At 44.1% G+C, this 23,101-nt stretch overlaps 1 protein-coding gene across 1 annotated transcript in view; it reads left to right on the top strand.

Annotated features, from left to right (window-relative positions):
• The window catches only part of RAD54L2 (RAD54 like 2), a gene marked incomplete in the record, with an annotated part of 296,852 nt that overhangs the window by 133,083 nt on the left and 140,668 nt on the right, over positions 1–23,101 (top strand). The window contains 2 exon segments of the mRNA XM_029599564.1: positions 7,562–7,904; positions 8,864–9,041. Coding sequence (XP_029455424.1) covers positions 7,562–7,904; positions 8,864–9,041 — 521 coding nt within the window.

Below are 23,101 nucleotides of genomic sequence, written 5' to 3'. Positions count from 1 at the left end.
TAGGATGTATCGCCCTCCGAGGCATTCCCCACCAATTCCGCTGCCGGGTGCCAATTCCCATTGGGGCCCCAAGGGGGATCTGGCTATGCCGCCGCCTCCTCAGGCTGTCCTGTCCTCGGCAGCCTTTGAGGAGGAGCTTGAACGCATTGTGCAGTTGGTGGTTGTTTGAGCCCTGCAGGGCATCGAGCCACCAGCCCCACTGATGCCGGAGCTTGTGCCTTTGATGTTGGCACTGCTTCTGGAGCACCTCGACATTCTGCTTGACGTTCTTCCCACGCAGCCGATGCTGGTGCCCAGGGTGCCATTGATGCCCCAGCGGCCACCGATGCCATCCCCATTTCTGTCCTCTCAGGAGGAGATACCTTCGAAGCCGGAGGGGCTGTCGAGGTCCTTGGTTCCGCGGCTAGCGTTACCTGGCCTGGCTTCAGGTCCTTTGGGATCCTCGGTGCCCACTGCCCAAGCTGTTGGGCCTGGAAAGGCCTTGTCCACGGGCGTCTCCGGGTGATCAAGCCTTAATTTCATAGCTCATTGATTGGGGAATGCTAGTGACTGATTTCCCCCCAGATTAACAGGTTCAATGCTAATAAGGAGGATCTCTGTACTAGTTAAAGACTAATATATAGTAATGCACTGGTCTTGAGGAGATCTTGGAACGGGACAGTCCTTGGCCTACAGTGCTTGAATGTTGTCAGGTATCTGGCCTTCTTTCTCCCCCAAAAACACCTGCACTCTGCATCATAACCATCCCGTTAGCTTAAAGGATACATTAAATTATTACATTAAAACATTAGAGTTCAGAAGTCTGACATATCTTGGAAAAACTATGTAAAGTGGAGGGTTCTGGAGCAGTGTTTCTGAACGAGAGGTGTGTACATATGTGCAGGTACTTGAAAGCCTGTCAGGAGGTGCACAACCAGTCTGCTGCTGTTGTATGAGTGAGTGAGAGCCTGAACAATTTATTTTTATTTATTTGAAAGTCTCTTCTATTCCACTGCTTCCTAATATCTGTAAAGCGCGGATTATGATGTTACAGCCATAAACCATAACACAGTCATCCTGTTGCTGCCATGGGAAGAGCCAAACTCCTTGCTAGCACTGATTTGTACTCCTTTCTGCCTCCCGGATCACCTGTGGCGATTCCCAGTCTCGCTGCAGCTGGGGAGTAGAATGAGAGGAGCTGGAGAGACAGCCAGCACTACAGTGAACATTGAAAGTGCTGTGCTGCTCTTCCCGCATCTGCTGTTCCCTCTGCCGCCTCTTGTCTTTCTGCTCCTTGGGTTTCCTGATTATGCGTGAATCTTTAACGGGCGTGGAAGGAAAAGATGGCTGCAGGGACAGGAAGTGCCTTGCTTTCACAGTACCATGAAATTAGCAAGTAGCTCATTTAAAGCAAATCGAAGAAAATTTTTTTTTACTTCGTGCATAGTTAAGCTCTGGAATTCATTGCCAGAGGATGTGGTTACAATAGTTAGTATAAATGGGTTTAAAAAAGGTTTGGATAAGTTCCTAGAGGAAAAATCCATAAACTAGCCATAGTATCTTGTGATCCATTTAATGTTTGGGTACTTGCCAGGTTCTTATGGCCTGGATTGGCCACTATTGGAAACAGGATGCTGGGCTTGATGGACCCTTAGTCTGACCCAGTATGGCATGTTCTTATGATGATGCCTCTTATGACCTGTAGGGGGATGATACCTCAGAGTCTTCTTCCGATGACTCTGGTGACCTTCCCTCGGACCTGTCTCCTCCAGAGGAGCAACACTGGTACCCGCCTGAGGACTTAACCTTCGCTGGTTTTGTGCAGGCCATAGCTGAGGCCATTCTGTTCCAACTTCTTATGGAGGAGGATGCCAGACAAGATGCTGGAGGTTCTCCAGTTTGTGGATGCCCCAAAGGAGATGGTGGCAGTTCCTCTCCATGAGATTTTGAAGGAGTTGCTCCTTAGAATTTGGGAGAAGCCCGACTCCGTGCTTCCAGTGAATAGGAAGGCCGATGCTGTGTATTTAGTCCAACAGACTACAGGGTTTGAGAGGCATCAGCTCCCTCGCCAGTCTGTTGTGGTGGAGTCCGCCCTTAAGAGGGCCAAGCACTCTCGTACCCACGCCTCCGCCCTTCCAGGACGGGAGCACAGGGCACTGAATGCGATAGGTACGAAGGTGTTTCAGGGTGCCATGTTGATTGCCCGAATCGTCTCCTACCAGCTTTATATAATGCAGTATTCTCAGAACCTCTGGAAGCAGATTCAGGAGCAGACTGAGCGCCTGCCTCAGCAGCAGCAGGACGCCTCTTCAGCGGTCATCCAGCAGGGTCTGGAATGCGGCAAGCATGAGGTGCGTTCCACCTATGATGTTTTTGAAACGGCAGCAAGGGTGGCGGCTGCAGGAATTGGTGCCCACCGGATGGTCTGACTTAGGGCCTCAGACCTCTGCCGGAGGTACCGGAGTGGCTCACAGACCTGCCCTAACTAGCGACAACCTTTTTGGTGACAAGGTGAGGGATGTTGTGACTCAGTTGAAGGATCACCATGAGACCGTGCGCCATCTTCAGCCAGAAAGTCCTCGCGTCAGGGAACAAGAGGTCCTTCTACCGCCAGAGGAAATACTGTCCTCCAGCTTTTCGCATCCGGTCCCAGCGAGTAGGCTCTAGGGGCCGCTCTACCCAAGGAGCGGACCCCCAGACTTCAGCTGGTGCCCCAGACCAGTCCCACTATAGGGTTTTGACTCGTGAGGGAGCAAAAGCCTACTGCCCATATACTCAACGCAGGACCTTCCGGTCAGGTGCAGACTATGGTTCTTCCTGGACCATTGGCCCAGCGTTACATCGGACCAATGGGTTCTGTCCATCGTGCGTCGAGGGTACAGGCTGAACTTTCTGGATGTCCCTCTGGACTATCCCCTGTGCCCCTCTTGGGGGTCAGTCCTCGCATCAGGAAATACTGTTTGTGGAGCTGTCCACCCTTGTAATGGTGAGGGCCCTCAAGCCCGTTCTGCTGAATCAGTGGGAGCAAGGGTTCTACTCCCGATATTTCCTGATTCTAAAGAAATCAGGGGGAGTCCACCCTATTCTAGATTTGAGAGCCTTGAAAAAGTTTCTAAAAAGAGAAAAGTTCAAGATGGTTTCTCTCGGCACCCTGATTCCCCTTCTACAAAGAGCAGATTGGCTTGGCTCCCTCAATCTAAAAGACGCCTACACCCACATCGAGATCTCCCATGCTCACAGAACGTATCTGCATTTTGTGGTTGGCGAACAACATTTTCAGTACAGGGTGTTACTGTTCGGCCTGGCCTCGTCCCCACGTGTCTTCACCAAGAGCCTGTCCGTGATGGGTACGTACCTCCATAGGATAGGAGTGCATGTGTCTCCTACCCGGACGATTGGCTTGTCAAGAGCCCCACCCAGGAGGGAGCGGTACAGTCTCTGCGCTTGACTATTTGGGTGTTAGAGTCCCTGGAGTTTATTATCAACTACCTGAAATCCCATTTTGACCCATCTCCTCAGTTGGACTTGGTGCTAGGTTGGAGACAGCTCAAGGCCAAGTGTATCTTCCCCACGATCGGGCACTCAAGTTGGTGTCCATTGTGAGAGTGGTCCACCAGAGCTGGAAGGTTTTGGTACGCTGCATACTGCAACTCTTGGGACATATGGCCATGACCAGCCATGTTACTTTCTTAACTCACTTGTATATGTGCAGAGCTCAATGGACTTTGCGGTCCCAGTGGCGGCAGACCACACAGGACCTCCATGTGCGCATATCAGTTACTCCGCTTCTTTGTCTTGGTGTGAGAGTCTGACCAACTTGGAGCATGGGGTGCCTTTTCAAAGTCCCCATGCCCATATTATGCTCACTACGGATGTGTCTAACTTGGGGTGGGGTGCTCATGTGGAGAGGCTCCTCACCCAGGGCTTGTGGTCCGCCCAGGAAGCACACTATCAGATCAACTTCCTGGAGCTCCACACCATCCGGTACGCTCTCTGGGCGTTCAGGGATCAGCTGATTAACAAGGTGGTTCTGATCTAGACTGACAACCAGGTGGCAATGTGGTACATCAGCAAACAGGGAGATACAAGGTTGTTCCTCCTGTGCCAAGAAGCCATTCAGATCTGGTCTTGGGCTCTGTCTCAGGGCATGGTGCTTTGAGTCATGTACCTAGCCGGGATGGAGAATGTAGTGGCGGATAGGCTGAGTCAAGCCTTTCAACCCTACGAGTGGTCCCTGAAACAAGAAGCAGTGGATTGGATATTCTACTTCTGGGGGACCCCGGATGTGGATCTGTTTGCATCCCCCTGCAATAGGAAGGTAGATCAGTTCTGCTCCCTGTCCAGGGGGGATGGCAAACCAGCCTCAGATGCTTTTGCCTGCCATTGGGGCAAGGGCATTCTGTACGCATATCCTTCGCTTCCCCTGGTGATGAAGATGCTCCGACAAAACAGGGGAACTATGATCCTCATAGCCCTTCATTGGCCGAGGCAGATCTGGTTCCCAATTATGCGGGATCTCTCCCTCTGAGAACCGATCAGTTTGGGGGACTTCCCCAGACTTCATCACACAGGATTTGGGGGAGGCTGCGCCATCCCAACTTCAGGGCCTTGTCCCTGTTGGCCTGTATATTGAGAGGTTGATTCTGCAGCCCCTCGACCTCTCTGATGATGTGTCTTGAGTCCTGGTGGCTTCCAGGAAGCCTTCCACTAGAAAGTCTTATGGCTTAAGTGGAAGAGATTTTCTTTCTGGTGTGAGCACCGCAGCCTGGATCTGTTCTCCTGCTCTACATCAAAGCTGCTTGATTACCTCCTGCACCTTTAGGATGCTGGCTTAAAGATCAACTCCATTAGGGTACACCTGAGTGCAATCTGTGCCTACTACCAGGGTGTGGATGGTTCGCCCATCTCTGTGCAATCTATTGTAGGTGGCTTTATGTGTGGTCTGCTTTAGTTGAAGCCTCCCCTGCGGTGTTCTGGGATCTTTCGAGCCGCTGCATTCTTTCCGTACTTTTGGTCACGATCACATTAGCGTGCAGTGTCAGTGAGCTTCAGGCCTTGGTGACGTATCCACCCTACACGAAGTTCTTCCATGATAAGATGGTTCTGCGCATGTACTCTAAGTTCCTGCCTAAGGTAGTAATGGATTTCAATCTTAACCAGTCTATCGTCCTACCCACCTTTTTTCCCAGGGCTCATTCACACCAGGGCAAACGGGCTCTGCACCATCTGGATTGCAAAGGAGCCTTAGCCTTCTGCTTGGAGCGAATGGCAAGCCATAGGCAATCTACACATTAGCAATGGTAACATGGAATAGACTTAGTTTTTGGGTACTTGCCAGGTTCTTATGGCCTGGATTGGCCACTGTTGGAAACAGGATGCTGGGCTTGATGGACCCTTGGTCTGACCCAGTATGGCATTTTCTTATGTTCTTATGTTCTTATGTTCTTATCTTTTTTGACAAGAATAGATTAGGAGTTGCGGTTGCTAAGCAGACCCTGTCCACCTGGCTGGCAGATTGTATCTCCTTCTGCTATACTCAGGAGGGACTGCAGCTTGGAGGCCATGTCAAGGCTCATTCTGTTACAGCCATGGCAACTTCAGTGGCCCACTTGAGAGCAGTTCCCGTGGACGAGATCTGGAAGGCTGCAACATGGAGTTCTCTCCACGCTTTCATCTCTCACTACTGTCTTTACAGGGATGGCCCTCATGATAGCAGCTTAGGCCAATCTGTCCTCCGGAATCTCTTTCAGCTGTAAAACCCAACTCTTCCTGCCTATGACCCTTTTTTTGGGTTCAGGCTGTTACAAACAGCACAACTATTATGGTCATTGGCACGTGGTTAGGTGTCTGTTGATCTTTTTGTCTTCGGGGACAGCCTGTAGCTAGGGGATTCACCCATTTGTGAGAACTACCATCCTGCTTGACCTAGGAGAAAGCAGAGTTGCTTACCTGTAACAGGTGCTCTCCTAGGACAGCAGGATGTTAGTCCTCACAAAACCCACCTGCCACCCTGCTGAGTTGGGTTTTGTTACGTTTGTTTTAATTTTTCATAATTCTATGTGACGAGACTGAAGAGGCATCCTGCGTGGACATGTGGATAGTGGCATGCTGGGCATGCTCAGTGTGCCAGTCAAAGTTTCTAGATAGGGTGGTTCTAGAAACTTTGACATAAGTTTTCCAATCCGGGCTCCATCTGATGATGTCACCCATGTGTGAGGACTAACATCCTGCTGTTGCAGGTAAGCAACTGTGCTTTATTTCTATATTCTTTTTGGCGGGAGGCTTGATCTTCCTGGTTTGGCCAGTGACAAATAGTTTGCTACCCCAGTGGTGTAAGTGATAGGGCATTAGCCTTGCATTTTGTTCAAGCTTTCATTCTTGAACTCATCCTCCACTCATGACTCAGACCTTATCTTTGATCTTAGGCAAAGTTACATATATTAGGATGTTTGTTATATATTTGGTTGATGCTGGGATAGAGTTTTATGTTGTTTTAATTTTCCTCTCTAGTTTATCATGAGTAGAGAGAGGTTTCAGGTTCATCAGTTTTAATCCTTTTGAATTTACTGCTTCATAAGGATACCAACAGAAATAATTTCTATTTCACCTTTTCACAATATTTTTGATGCTTTAATCCCAGTGCTCTCTTTCTGTCTTTACAGCCCAAAAGAATAACCTAAAATGGCTTATAGCAAATTAGTAAACAAATTATCAAACACTGGGTTTTCTCTTTCCTGTTCTGCTCTCCCACAGCTAGCCTTCGGCCCCAGCTCAGCTCCAACTGATCCTAACACTTTCTGGACACAGTCAAGCATTCTGTCCTCCCCTCCATAACCTTAGTACTCGCTCATCACACAGCCCCAATACCCTTCTGTCTGCAGCACAGCCCCAGCACTCTTCCCTCAGCAAACCTTTTCCGTCCAAGTGATTAAGTATATATTGGCTCAGAAGATTGACATGAAAATACAAAAGCTTTCTCTTTCAGGTCAGAGGACTAGAGTAAAAAATGCAGAGCCTTTTGCCTCTAGGGCCATGTGACTTGGAGGATTAGTATAAGACCAGATATAGAAAGCCTTCCTCCTTTAGCCACATATGAGTTACAGATTGGGCACAGGAATACTACAAGTTTTCATTTCTAGAGTACTAGCTGAAATTTGGAACATATTTAAGTGACTGAATTTAATTTCCAAAGCTGTTTCACACAGTGCATGTGGAATGATTTGTTGAATGAAAGTGCCATCAGTTCATTGGCATACTTTAGAGTCTTGGCAAATGGGAGGAGGACTGGAGGCTGACCCAGCTTTTCATTGTGGTTCTTCTATGAGAAACTGTAGTGGTGCACTGTGACAGAAGCAAGCACTGCTGCTGCACCTGCCATTTCCGTGCCTATTCTGGGTACATGTGGAGGTCTTTATATTATGCCTTTCACAAGCAGTAAGAGATTCACTAACAAACTATACTAAAAAAAAATAAAATAAGAAAGTAACCTTGCAGAGTATATTTAAATAATTGACATTGTGTGTGTATTCTTTTATTTTGTTTAAAATCTGTCTCTCTGCTTGCACTCACTTTCTTTCTGCAGGGATTGAGAAGGCGCTGTCACGCCCTGGGCCAGATGTGGTGATCTGTGATGAGGGGCACAGGATCAAGAACTGCCACGCCAGTACCTCGCAGGCACTAAAGAACATCCGTTCCCGCCGTCGGGTAGTGCTGACTGGCTACCCGCTCCAGAACAACCTGATTGAGTACTGGTGCATGGTGGATTTTGTGCGACCTGACTTTCTTGGTACCCGGCAAGAATTTAGCAACATGTTTGAGCGCCCCATCCTGAATGGGCAGTGTATCGACAGCACGCCGCAAGATGTGCGCTTGATGAGGTACCGCAGCCATGTGCTGCACAGTCTGCTGGAGGGCTTCGTGCAAAGGTGAGCTTCATTGCAAAGTGTAGCGCTGTCCATGGTAGTGCTGAGGTGTCTTTGCTGGCACCCCGTCCCCTAGCCCGGGCCATACCAGACTGAGAAAGACAAGGGATCCTGATAGTCCACCAATGGGGGCATTTTCATTGTTAGCCTCCATGCCATAGAATCCTTGAACTTGTAGTTTTTATTTTTGTTAGCTATTGGAATGGTAAGACTACAAATCCAAATCACATTGCTTTTAGTTCACCATTAAAAGGACAGGATTTTTATCGCTGTTAACTATGCAGTATAGCAGCTGGTGATGTTCTGCCATATATTTCATGATTAGTAAATATTATGAATATTTTACTGAATGTAGGGAATATCCCAACCCAATGTAGACAAGAAGGGAGATATGTGAAACACACAATTCTATGTAGAACTCCTAACAAAAATATTTGTTGATTAACTAATACTTTTATGCTGAAAACACATTTATATCAATGGAGGAAAAGACCTCAGAATCCAGCAAGTAAAAGGTTTTAGCTTGCCCAAGATAATCTTATCGCTGGTCAAAAAACTTCCAGTACTGACCATTTATTTTATTTGTTCTAAACAATTTTTAAGAATTTTTTTTATATGTATTTAAAAATTAAAAAAACATTTTTTAAAGAAATGATCTCTTTCATGGGTGCAGAAATTTCGTTTATGCTGAATTGAACTGCCAGGTGCAGAGTGCACAGGGTAAAAGGCTTGGGGAGATTTCAAAACAAAAGCCTGCCCCCAGCCCTGACTCTCCCTGCCCCAGCCCTACTCTTTTTAGCTATATACATTGCAGGGGGAGGCAGTTTAAAAAACTTTTACAGGGACAAACCCTTGTTTATCCACGTAAAAACTTTGGAAAATTGCTCCCCACATTCACCTGCCGCCCATGGTCTCCCTCCCCTTTTGTCACCCCATCTGTTTTGTTTTTTTTTTGTCCACAGGCGAGGCCACACTGTGCTGAAAATCCAGCTTCCAGACAAGGAGGAGCATGTCCTCATGGTGCGGCTGTCCAAGATCCAACGTGCTCTTTACACGGAGTTTATGAACCGCTTCCGGGATGCGGGCAGCAGTGGCTGGCTGGGGTTGAACCCCCTCAAGGCCTTCTGTGTCTGCTGTAAGGTGGGGATCATGGTAGAATACCTTAAGAAGGATGGGTGGGGGTAGGTTTATTTGGTATCTGTGCAGTGATGTCATTTGGTGGGTGACATTATGCATGTTTTCTTCACGCATTTGCAGCATTGTACCCTGGCAGAAATGGCTGTCAGTGTGTAATATAAAACTGGCCAGTTGGTGCATTTGGTTTCTGGCTCTGACTGCCTATTAATAATAATATATCAGTACAACTTATGGAATTAAGGCTTTTGTAAAGTACAGCATCATACAGTTTTCCTTCTCGTCTCTTCAGCACAAGTGGGTTGTCCTGTCCTGCCTCTTTTCTGACTTATAGCCCTTAACCTGTCTTATTTCTGTGAAGAGTCTACCTAACTCAAAAATCTCTAGAGACGGATTTCATCTACAAGTGATAAACTGTATAAGATAGGTATTCTCCTATTTATCAGAAATACCCACAAATGCTGTTGTAAACCTGAATTTGTAATTCATTTTGAGTTCTTTTGTTGGAAAAGCCTGTAATAAATAAACAACAATTAGATGATGATTATATCAGGAGTTCTCACCTTTAGTCCTTGAGGAATGCAAACAGGTCAGGGTTTCAGAGCAACAAAGCTGTGCAAATTGGCTTTGTTCTTAAGCCATATATATGCAGATACATTTGATGAATATTCATAGTGAATATCCTAACAACTATTTTAGTAGCCTCCCTATGGTAACCAATAAAGATGTAGCATTCTAATTCTAGTAAACACAATGTAAAGATTGTCCAGTCTATAAAAATACCAACCATATGATCTCAACATTGAGACCATAGGGAGCCATGGTATTCAGATTAACATTGTTGTAATCTGGAGAACCGAATTGAATTTTGCAGTCATCTCCAATCTTGTTTGATTCTTTTTTTTTTGTTTTCAATATAACTTATATTGTGTAACACACAAATCTTGATACAATCTCAAAAGCATCTAATACAAAACAGCACAAAGCCTCAAAAGTATTCATATGTTATTCAATGTGCCACCGGAGGCATGTCCAAGCTCTTCTAATGCAGCTCCTGTGCACATTGATCCTGTTTGCTTTATCTATACAAAGCAACGTACATGGACAGATTACATGTATGACAAAAGTAGAATTATATTTTGAAAAGGCAGACAATACTGGCTCCTGTTCTTCATGCCGAAAGGGCTTCAGTTCTAGACTGTGGACAAATTGTAAAGCTGCTGCATTTATAATGGCTTATAGGATGTGCTGGAATAAATGAGAGCTTTTTAGTAGGTTACAGCTTCAAAGATGAAAACCGTGTATGATCTTTCTGTTTACAATCATGGGTAAATGTAATCAAATGCTGTTAAGGAAAACACTGTCTAGTTATAAAATAGACTAGTACATTCTAAGAATTTAACTAACACCATGTGCTTTGGTACAAAAAGATAAAATACATGTCTTGCTCCTGTATTTTTCTTTTGTAGTCTGTAACAAAGATCCAGGTTAGCAAACATAGGTGTAGATTTATTAAACTGTGGTATGGGTCACGTGATGTGGTGAGCTGGGGAAGACGTGTTTCCAATGAACTCTGGATGCCTTCTCCCTTCATCTAACACTTATCTTGCTGAAAATCACAAAATGAACCAGCTAATCTAACCGCTGTGATTTCAGAAACTCAGCCATTATTCATTGCTGCAATTTCATGGTCATGTCCTGTCCACAAAGAGACAAGTCATGCACCTCAGAGGTAAAGAAAATGTCTGCCGCAAAAAAACACTTCCGCTGTGTCATTGAACGATATGGCGGTTTCAGAACTCACAGCTGCAGTGGTTGCAACGTTGAATTCTAAATTTGTGGAAATATTGGCGCAGGTAGCGGAGGTTAAGGCTTCCGTGGCAGATTTCACGACCCGGCTCAATGTGGTAGAAGACAGAGTGGGGCTTGTCAAAGATGACAAACTGTCTTTAATACAAAACTTACTAATTTAGAAAAATTAGTGGGAGCCCAAGCTGATAAAATCGAGGAGTTAGAGAATAGATCTTGTAGATCAAACTTACGTTTTGTAGGCTTCGTGGAGAAGATCAAACACCTGAAGTTTGTGGAGATTTTGGAGCAGTGTCTACCTGCTGAAGTAGGCCTCACAGATCTGATTGGCAAACTAAAAGAAGAAAGGGCTCACTGGCTAGGTAGCCAGGTTGCGGGCAGAGATAAACTATGATTGGTTATTGCAAAAATTTTGAATTTTGCTCACAAAGTATTACTGCTGCAGGCATACCATAAAAAGAGTTGCATTATCAAGGACAGAGATTGCTGATTTTCCAAGACTTTTCATAGAAAGTGTCATCGCAGAGGAAGGAGTTTTCGTCAGTATGCGTGGAATTGGTAAAGCGCCAAATTTATTTTGCCCTACTATATCCCGCCAAGCTGAGAATATGGCATAATGACGACTCACATTTGTATGATGCAGAGGCGATGGCTAAATTGTTTTTGCAATCTCTGCCAAACAGAAGAATGAGAAGTTCAGGCGGTTGGCCCTGTGCAAAGTTTTAAATAATATGCACAGGTGAAAATGATATAAAAGTATAGAATTATGTCTGTCTAACAAATATATATGGAAGACTAAGGAATACAAATCGTGAAAAAGCGATGGATTAGCTTAATAGCCTAGTGGTTGCTGAGGAATGTTCTGTGAGTCAGCAGGAGACAGCATATTTGGACTTAGTTTGGTGTACTGTGCAAATTTTCTGCAGGAAAAACTTGTTATACGCTTTTGTGACTTTGTCTAACATTCTGTGGCCACTAGTTGAAATTGAGCATCCAGAAAACAAGATGTGACGTTTGAACCTGCATTATCTATTTGTTTTACAACTTGGGTAAACAAATAAGCGTGGGAGTAGCTTGCTTATTGCGGCGGTTACTACCCCTAACCAATTAAACCGGATACTTCACTTTGAATGCATATCCAGCACAGCTCACTGTTTCAACGGCAGAGGGGAATGAAGAAATAGGATTTACATTCAGACAACAACCAACACGGACTGAATTGCACAGTCTGGTTAAATAAACGTGGGAATAGCTTGCTTGTTGAGGCGGTTACTACCCTAAACCAATCAAGCCTGATACTTCACCTTGAATGCATATCCAGCATGGCTCTCTGCTTCAGCGGCAGGAGGGGAATGAGGAAAAGAGAATTTACATACAGACATCATCTAACAAGGCATTGATCTGAGCAGTATGAGTATACAAACATCGCGGTAACTTCTCGTTACTAAGGTTACTGCCCTCAAAAATTAAGCCTTATACTTCACTTTGATGCAACTCCAACAATGCTCTCTGCATCTGTGGTGGGGGTGGAAGGAAATTGGAATAAAAAAGTTACCAATAAGGGCCCTGAACTCAGCAGTCGGGGTAACAGAAAGGTATAGGAAAATAAGTGTGAGAGCTTGCTGGGCAGACTGGATGGACCTTTTGGACGTCTTCTGCCGTCATTTCTATGTTTCTAAGATGCAGTTCTCATGAGATTGTACGGGAGCCGGTGATGACAACAAATGTGGACTTCGTAACTCTCAGCTGGGTTATCCGGCTAAAGAGATCTGACCTAAACTTTTATTTCTGCTTCTGCTTGCTGCTTTGACCATAGCTAATTGAAACTGTGCATCTATGAAGCAAGCAGATATACCCAGGACACAACAACTTGAATTCAATTTGAGATGGTGACTCACAGACAGACATCTAAGGGTCAGAGAAGAAATGTCCTGCACCCGGTAAAGAGAGGACAAGCTCTCAAGAATACAAATCATTTGCCAGCACGGTTGGGGTCAGCTCAAGTTTCGCTGCTGGCTATTAATGATGAGAGGTCACATGTTTAACACAGATCAGACTTTGGTGTACTCCAGAAATGTGTTTACATGTTTTGAATTTCACTGAGAAATATAGGGGAGTAGTTATAAAGTTGGTTACATGAATGCGGGGTAGGGGAAGGAGAACCATGCACATCAATCATGGTTCCTGTTCTCTGGGATCAGAGGGTTCATGATAAATGAAAATGTGGGGGTTTGCAGGGAAAATGTATACAAACATTTACTGGGGGAGGTGGGGTTGGAAGGGGGTGGGGGGAGGGGAGGGAGGGTGATGGGGAAGGTAGAAAGGGGAAGCTCGCACCATTCACATTTTCAAGACAGTAAAGTTATGCAGGGGCTTTATGGCTAGGACAGAGGGCAAGCTGGGGCCTAAGCTGGGGGGCCCTGGCAATCTATTAAGGATAAATAGGGCTAATAGACTATTAGTTATAATCAAGTAGTGATGTCAACAAAGATCCATTGAATAACATAGAATGTAAGAGGAATTGGGTCGGTTACTGAGAGGTATAAAACCCTACAGCAGGGGTCGGGAACCTTTTTGGCTGAGAGAGCCATGAACGCCACATATTTTAAAATGTAATTCCGTGAGAGCCATACAAGACCTACCAAATTAATTTACTACAACCCCCTACTCTCCTGATGCCCCCCAAGACCTCCAAAATTAATTTACTACAACCCCCCACCCTCCTGACCCCCCCAAGACCTGCCAAAAGTCCCTGGTGGTCCAGGGGGGTCCAGGAGCGGTCCGGGAGCGATCTCCTGGACTTGGGCTGTCGGCTGCCAATAGTCAAAATGGCGCCGACGGCCCTTTGCCCTCACTATGTCACTGGGGTCGACCAATGGCGGCGGTAGCCCCTGTGGCATAGTAAGGGCAAAGGGCCGTCAACGCCATTTTGATTACTGGCAGCAGACGGCCCTTTGCCCTTACTATGCCACAGGGGCTACCGCCGCCATTGGTCGACCCCAGTGACATAGTGAGTGCAAAGGGCCGTCGGCGCCATTTTGACTACTGGCAGCCGACAGCCCAAGTCCAGGAGATCGCTCCCGGACCACTCCTGGACCCCCGCTGGACCACCAGGGACTTTTGGCAGGTCTTGGGGGGGTCAGGAGGGTGGGGGTTTGTAGTAAATTAATTTTGGATGTCTTGGGGGGCGTCAGGAGGGTGGGGGGTTTTGTTAGATTTTTACTTTTTTATTAAACATTTGTCTGCGAGCCAAATGCAGCCATCAAAAGAGTCACATCTGGCTCGCGAGCCATTGGTTCCCGACCCCTGCCCTACAGCATGGGTGTCAAACTCCAGTCCTCGAGGGCCGCAAACGGATCTGATTTTCAGAGTAACCCTAATGAATATGCATGAGATAAATTTGCATGCACTGCTTAATTGTATGCAGATTTGTCTCATGTATTTTCATTAGAGATATCCTAAAAACTAGACCAGTTTATGGCCTTCGAGGACCGGATTTGGACAACCCTGCCTATAGGCTTTACAAAGATGGGGGACACAAGTGGTGTTGATCCAAGAAACACACTTAAATGCAGAAGAACACCAAAAGTTAAAAGACAGTGGGTGGGAAGGGTTTTTTCTGCTTAATCTGGGGCTAGGAGAGCGGGAGTGGTGATTCTAATAGGGAAAACGATACCCTTTTCTGACACCGAGATTTGATCAAGAGGGGAGATATTTGATTGTGGAAGGCACGTTTTGTGGTAAACCAATAGTACGTGTAATATTTACGCCCCGAATAAATACTTTTTTTGTAGGTCTAGTTAGTTTGTTTTTAGATTATACCAATGTCCTGATTGATAGTGGGAGGAAATTTCAATCATGCCCTCAATAGTCAACTTGATCAATCCTCGGGATTAGTATCGACTATGGGGACATCATTGAAGGGAATGGGATACCTCTGCCAAAGTTTGGCCTTGCTGGACACAGCAAACTCTACATTGTTCAGACAGAAAAAATACTCACAGCTCTCGTGCGCACAATACTCTATCTAGGATCACAGATCAGGAAACCTTTTCTAAGATTTTAGAAGTACAAATTGTCCACTCATCATCTCTGACCATGTGCCAGTGTGATTTGACTTGATCGGACTTTGCCCAACTGATACTAATCCTCAGCACTTCCCGCACTATTTATATATAAATCAGTCATTCCAAGAATACCTGATAAAAGGATGGGTGGAATATCTGATCTCTATGTTTCTAATGGGGGACACCAAGACACTCCAATTTTGTTTTGGGAAACAGCCAAGGTGGTCCCAAGAGGGGATATAATAGCTTATGTAGCAGCTAGACGTAAAAGATTGGCTTCAGCAAGCTTACAATTAGAAAAACAATTGCAGTTTGATAAAAACTATGAGAGAAACCCGACTCAGGAAAAGATAGACCATTTGTTGCTACACAAATGGCAATGAACACTGTTGCATCAGCGTGCAAAAAAATGTATTATGTATTATCGGTACCAATTTTACCAGTATGGTAACAAGATAGGTAGTTACTTAGTGAATTTGACAAAATCTAGGACTGGCGTTCACTATGTCACCACACTTCGCCATACCAATGGTAAACTGGTAAATTCAGGAAAGGAAGAAAAAATGTTTAGAAATTACTCCCAAACGTTCTATATGGCTGTTCTATATGGCTGTTCAGAAAGATCCAGAAGGGATTGAAGTCTTCCCATCTTCCTCGAGTGACTGAAGCTCAATTAGAATTTCTTAATAAACCATTGTAGTTACAAGAGATACAACTAAGTATCAAAGAGGCCAAATTATTGAAAGCACCTGGGCTTGATGGCCTGTTGGCTGAATTTTATAAATTGTTATCCTTGAAAATTATAGCCCCTTTGGGGAAGATGATGGATCAGTTAGTAGTGCAGGAAAGATTTCCTTTAACACTCAAGAGTGCAACTATTTCGGTTTTGCCAAAGAAAGGGTGGGATCCTACTTCCCCTACATCATATCGACCAATCTCCCTACTTAATTTTGATACTAAACTTTTGGCCAAAATTATTGCAAATAGGTTGACACAATACATATAATCAGGAACAAGTGGGTTTTGTACCTGGACAGCATACCATTATGAATCTCTGTAAAATTCTGGCTTTTTTAGAAAGTAATAAGGGATGGCAAATACCATCGCTGCTTTTGAGTCTAGATGCTGAAGAAGCATTTGACAGATTAAAGTGGGATTTCATGTTTCAAACATTGAATGCTTTTGGGATCACAGGACACTTTGTTCAAGTGGTAAAGACACTATATAATAATCCACGGGTGTGCATTTTAATTAATGGAAATATGTCAGAGGAGATCATAATTCATCATGGTACTAGGCAAAGATGTCCCTTGCCCCCTTTATTATTCATTTTATCCTTAGAACGCCTTATTTTGCATAGTAAGGAGAATGAATCCATTAGTGGAGTCTGCACTGAGGGTAGAGCTAAGCAATTTTTCAAATTAGATGGTTTGCAGATGACATCTTCCTACATTTAACTGATCTGCAACTTTCTTTAAAAGCGCTGCTTAGTGAGGTAGAGGTATATGGTAAACTAGCAGGGTTGCGCCTGACTATAGATAAATGTGAGACTCTACCAACAGATCATCAAATAAGACAAAATTGGAGGGGAGAGTTTCCAATGCCTTGGGTGTTCGCATATTTAGGAGTCATTTTACATAAAGATCCGGCATAGCTATATAAAGACAGTTTTCAGAAAGTGTTTTGAGTCGACCAAGATGCTTTTGTATACGGAGAGAGATTTTCCTTTGTCATTAGTGTGCAGGGTCAACTTTTTTCCACATGATTATATTACCTATATATACCTATATATATATATCCTGCAGATGTTATGTATACTTGCACAATCTGACTTGGACCAGTTGTATAAGCTAGTACGCAGATTCCTATGGAAAAATGCAAAGCCCCATATACTGCTGAAAATATTAATGAGTAAATAGGATAAAGGAGGCTTAGGGTTGGTGGACATAAAATATTATTATATGGCATGTAATCTGCGGCATGTAGTGGACTGGTTGCTGTTCACTAATTATTACATACCTATACAGATGGAAAAAGAGCGATGCTCTCATGCTATCCTGGGAAATATGTTACACTTACCGAGAGCAGGTGCCCCTGACCATCTTGTGGATAGTCTTTGTTAGTCCCATTGATATGGGCATAGTGACAACCATGTTCGTTTTTGCAGCTAAAGAGTAAGGTCTCCCAATTTCTAACTTTAAGGGGATACAAAGATTTTTTACCCAGAGACTCTGGTCAAGTATATGCCATATGGGAAAATATGGGGGTCAAAATGATTCTTGAATGAAAGGGATATTATAAAAACATTCTCAGAAATGAAGAACAAAAACATAGAAGTGATGGCAGAAAAGGACCTTATGGCCCATTCAGTCTGCCCAGCAAGCTCCCATAGTTATCAGTTTCCCATATTTATCAGTTACTCAGACCGCCAAGGTCAGGGCTCTTGTTGGTTACTGTTTGACTCCAATTTCCTCCCCCCCCCCCCCCCCCACCACTATTGAAGCAGAGAGCAAGGTTGGAGTTGCCTCAGAAGTGTAGTATCAGGCATTTTTGGTTAAGGGTAGTAACTGCCACATCAAGCAAGTTACCCCCATGCTTATTTGTTTTCCCAGACTGTACAGTTCAATATCCTTGTTGCTTGTTGTCTGAATCCTTTTCTTCTTTTCCTCCTGCCGATGAAGCAGCAAGCAATGATGGAGTTGCATCACAGTATATGAAGGCTTATCTGTTAAGTGTAGAATCCGCCACACCAGCAAGTTACCCCCAAGCCTCTTACTTCGTTCCCCTCCCCCTTGCCTTTAGGGATCCACAATGTTTATCCCTGCCCTTTTGAAATCTTGCACTGTTTTTGCCTTCACCACCTCCCCTGGCAAGGCATTCCAGGCATCCACCACCCTCTCCATGAAGAAATATGTCCTGACATTGATTCTGAGTGATCCTCCCCAGAGTTTCATTTCATGACCCCTAGTTCTATTCAATTCTTTCCAGCGGAAAAAATTTGTTGTTGATTGTGCATCATTAAAACCTTTCAAGTATCTGAAGGTCTGTATCATATCTCTGCTCCTTTTCTCCTCCAGGGTATACATATTTAGGTCCTTCAACCTCTCCTCATAAGTCATTTGATGGAGACCTCCCACCATTTTGGTTGCCCTTCTCAGGACCACTTCCAACCTATCTCTGTCCCTTTTGAGATACGGTCTCCAGGTGAGGCGTCACCAAGGACCTGTATAAGAGGATTATCACTTCCTTTTTCTTACTAGATATTCCTCTCTCTGTGCAGCCCAACATTCTTCTAGCTTTAGCTATCGCCTTGTCACATTGCTTTGCCATCTTTAGTTTGCTAGACACTATCACCCCCAAAGTCTCTCTCCTGTTCCACGCACAGCAGCGCTTCACCCCCCTTCCCCCCCATCCCATACAGTTCCTTTGGATTACCACATCCCAGATGCATGACTCTACACTTCTTGGCATTAAATCCCAGTTGCCATATCTTCAACCACTCTTCAAGCTTCCTTAAATCACTCTTCAAGCTTCCTTAAATCACTCTTCATTCTCTCCACTCCTTCCGGCGTGTCCACTCTGTTGTAGATATTAGTATCATCCGCAAATAGACAAACTTTACCTTCTGTCCCTTTCGCAGTGTCACTCACAAAGATGTTGAATAGAACACCGTTCTCTCTTCAGAGTAGGTTCCATTTACCATCACACTTTGTCTTCTATCCATCAACCAGTTTGTAATCCATGCCACCACCTTGGCACTCACTTCCAAGCTTCTCATTTTGTTCACGAGTCTTCTATGCAGGACTGTGTCAAAGGCTTTACTAAAATCAAAGTAAATCACATTGAGCGATCTTCTCTGATCCAATTCTTTAGTCACCCAATCAAAGAAATCAATCAGATTCATCTGACAGGACCTTCCCCTAGTGAATCCGTGCTGTTGCGGATCAAGCAAGCCATCAGAATGTGTAGGTAGTTCACTATCCTTTCTTTCAGCAGAGTCTCCATTAATTTTCCCACCACCGAGGTGAGGCTAATCAGTCTGTAATTTCCAGCCTCTTCTCCCACTCTTATGCAGCAGGACCACCACCTCTCTTCTTGAGTCATTTGGCACAACTCCTGTTTCCAGGGATCTATTGAACAGGTCACGTAGCGGACCCCCCAGCACATCTCTGAGCTCTCTCAGTATCCTTGGATGAATCTCATCCAGCCCCATGGCTTTGTCCACTTTGTTTTCCTAGCTCTTCCCATACATTCTCTTTTGTAAACGGGCTTTCATCAAATCCACCCCCATCCACAGCCTTGTTAACCAGCAACGGTCCTTCTCCAGGGTCTTCCTTAGTGAACACTGAACTGAAGTATTTGTTTAATATTTCCGCCTTTTCTTTGTCTCCTTCCACACATTGATCCTTTTCACCTCTGAGTTTCACTATTCCACTTCGAACCTTTCTCCTTTTTCTGATGTATCTGAAAAAAATTTTGTCACCTCTCTTTAGCTCTTTGGCAAGCCTTTCTTCTGCCAGATGTTTTGCTTTCCTGTTTACTTTCTTCATGTCTTTCAGTTTAACCGGATATTCTTCCCTGTGTTCCTAAGAACATAAGAAAATGCCATACTGGGTCAGACCAAGGGTCCATCAAGCCCAGCATCCTGTTTCCAACAGTGGCCAATCCAGGCCATAAGAACCTGGCAAGTACCCAAAAACTAAGTCTATTCCATTTCCTATTTTTGAAATCCTTTATATTTCTCGGATGCTGTTCTTTTTATTTTATCAAGCACCTCCTTTGAGAACCAGATGGGTTTCCTATTTCTCTTTTGTTTACTTTTCTAACATAAAGATTAGTTGCCTTTGTAATTGCTCCTTTTAGTTTGGCCTACAGTTGTTCCACCTCTCCCGTTTTCTCCCAGTCTTCAAGTTCCATCTCCAGGAATTTTCCCATTTCTGCAAAGTCTGTTTTTTTTTTTTTTTTTAATTCATATTTTATTGGTTTTGTACAAAGTATTTTTCACATACTTCACCAGGTAAATAAGGCATGTATCACAGAAACAAATGTAAAGAAATAATTGCCACAAACATATAAATCAATATAATTATACATGCACTTGTATTCGAAGAAAAACTTGAGACGCCTAGCCTGGAATACAAAGGAGTTCAAAATAATACAAATCTTTCAGGATCAACTGGCCTAGTGTTTTTGTTGGTATTTTCTAACTGACTGACTTATTGACCTGTTGCGATGGAATTAGTCATATTTCTGGCATACAAAAAGGACTTAAGTTGTTCAACAGCTGAGAACACGAATTTTTCATCTTGACGCCCTACTAAACAACGACATGGATATTTTAATACAAATGTATATCCTAAAGCCAAAACTTGGGGTCTAAAATTAAAAAATTCTCTTCTCCTAACCTGAGTCGATCTAGATAAATCTGGGAAGATCTTAACTGCCTGGCCATGAATTCTAGACCCATATTTAGGAAATAATTACGCATTACCTTGCTAACATCCCCCTCAGAAATGAAGGAGACTAATAAGGTACCTCTATCCATAATTTCAATATCAGAACTCTCAATAAATTGGGTCAAGTTTTCCAGGGCTTCTAGGTGTTTTACTCCAGCTTTTCTAAAAGATCTTGTTAGGAAAAAAGCTTTGTTAACAAGTGGTATCTGTTCGTCATCTAACTTTAAACAATCATTAAAATACTTCTTCAAAGTATTTTGAATATTCTCCCCCAAAGCTCTATGGAAATTAGTAAATCTCAGATTCAAATGTTTAGAGTAATTCTCAAGGTATTCTAATCTTTTAGACTGTAAACCAATATCTTTAATAAGGTTCACATTTACTGTTTGAACTTGGGTAACTTTACAGTCCATCTCATCCAGCTTCTTTCCCATCTCATTTAATTGTCCATCATGATTTTGTTTCATATTAAACATTTCAGTGTCCAGCTTAGAGTATTTTGTTTCACATACATTCACTAGTTTCCCAATTGCAACCATTAAGTCCCATAGAGTATCCAGAGTGACTACTTCTGGTTTAGGGGGCGGTATGAACAACTCACCCCTAGCCAGTGCAATTGAGGTTTCTCCGGATTCAAGCAGTTGGATGTTCCGTAGCCTTTTTTCCTCCTCCACTCGAGAGACTGGGGACAAAGATGATAATAATCCTTCCGGTCTTTCAGGCCCCGATGGTTCAGCTGGGCTGGAGGATAGGTGTTCTACCGGCACGGTCTCACTCCCTCGGCGTCCCCCTCCCATCTGGGTGATGAGATCATCTCCCTGCTCCGCTTCGGGGGACTTCACCAACTTAGCTGGCTCCGGAGGAGGTCTGCAGTCAGGGGGGCTGAGAGTAATATCCCCAGGCAGCAAATTAGCTCCTTCTCTATTTGCTGCAGTGGGGCATTCGCCCCCCTTCTCCACCAACATCGAGGTAGCGAAGGAATCTATCTTCTTTTGTCCGGTAAGCAATTCGGGTGCAGGGGGGTAAACCCGTAGCTTGCCTTTACGTTTTGCAGGCATTCTCGTCAAGGAAATATAACTTCAATGAGGAGCGATTCAACCTGGCGTCCTCTCACACCGCCATCTTGGCTAGCAAAGTCTGTATTTTTAAAGTTCAAAACTTGGGTCTTCATGTGACTTCTCCGTATCCTATTTGCAATATCAAATCCTACCGTTTGATGATCACTGGTGCTAAGAAGGCCCCCACCCGGATATTTGAGATGCTATCCCCATTTGTAAGCACTAGGTCAAGAATAACACCCTCCCTTGTGGGTTCCATTACCATTTGTTTGAACAGAGCCCCTTGCAGGGCATCCACTATCTCTCTACTTCTGTTTGATTCCACAGAAGGGATCCTCCAGTCTATGTCCGGCAGATTAAAATCTCCAACAGTCAGCACATCTCCCTTCCTTCCCACCTTTTGGATGTCTTCAATCAGCTCTCTGTGTAGGTTTTCAGTTTGATTCAGAGGCCTGTAAACCACTCCAGTAAAAATGGATGTACCATCCTTTTTTTTTTTTTTTAAAGCCCATCAGGCTTCTTCTCTACCCCCTGTTCCTTGCATTTCAGTTGCCTGGATATTGTTTTCATTTCTTTATTTCTTTATTTTAAACGGCGCCAGAACACCGGGTGCCTGCACACAGGGATGCCACACACCATCACCACCGGGCTCCCTGAAATAACTAACAGTGATGAGAAAGAAAGAAAGAAAAAAAAAAAAGGTGAAAGAATCCATCTGGAACTGGAGGGGAGGGGCGGTGTGTGATCCTTGATCGGCAGACCCGCCCCCTCTGTCACTGAGGACTGTGACAGACGTTAAACTGCGCCAGAACACCAGGTGTCGCGCGCCGAAGGGGCACTCCCCTTTGGGCACCCCTTCGTGCATCCCGTAGTGTTAACCATTCCCCATGTTCTTTTATATCCCTTGTTAACAATCCCCATATTTAAATGTTTAATATATTTGACAAAGGTAACGCATGAGTTCCTGCAAATTTTGTTTAAATGTAAACTGATGTGATATGTAAAACCGAACACCGGTATATAAAAATAAATAAATAAATATTTTGTTTGAAAGGTTCTTATATACCGCAAATACACACATTGGTGGATCTAGGCAGTTTACAATGAACATACATAAAATCAATAAAATAATCTGAGATAAAACAAGAAAAGGAATAGCAAAGGTACAGATAACTTAAGGCACATAAAGAGCTACTCCTCCCCCTTTTCTGTCCTCTCTGTCCTTCCTTAACAAGGTATAGCCCGGTATGGCTGCATCCCAATCATGAGATTCCATGAACCATGTTTCTGTAACAGCAACAATGTCCAAATCCGCCTCCACCATTAGCATGAGTTAGAAGACAAGCATTTTTTTGGCATATTTACAAACTAGGCATTATATGAATTTTCAAGATTTTGGATTGGGACACGAGAATAGAGAATTGCTGTCAGCAATCACCATTCCATCTCGTATTTTTACAGGAGATTGTTAATAAGTTGTGCATGGATATGGGGCGTCTTCTGAAAAGTTGGACTGCAGAGAGAAATCTAACACTAACAGAAGATCAATATATGTCTTGTTTAAACATATGCGCTCAATAACAAATAATATGGGGATGCAGGACATACAATATAAGTTCCTGATGAGATTCTATTATTCTCAAAAGACTACACATGTAATGAAAATAGCAACGTTT

The sequence above is a fragment of the Rhinatrema bivittatum genome, chromosome 4 (genome assembly GCF_901001135.1).
Source record: "Rhinatrema bivittatum chromosome 4, aRhiBiv1.1, whole genome shotgun sequence".
Taxonomy (NCBI): domain Eukaryota; kingdom Metazoa; phylum Chordata; class Amphibia; order Gymnophiona; family Rhinatrematidae; genus Rhinatrema; species Rhinatrema bivittatum.
Note: the sequence above shows the minus strand (reverse complement) of the source record. Positions and strands in the feature narration are given on the sequence as shown.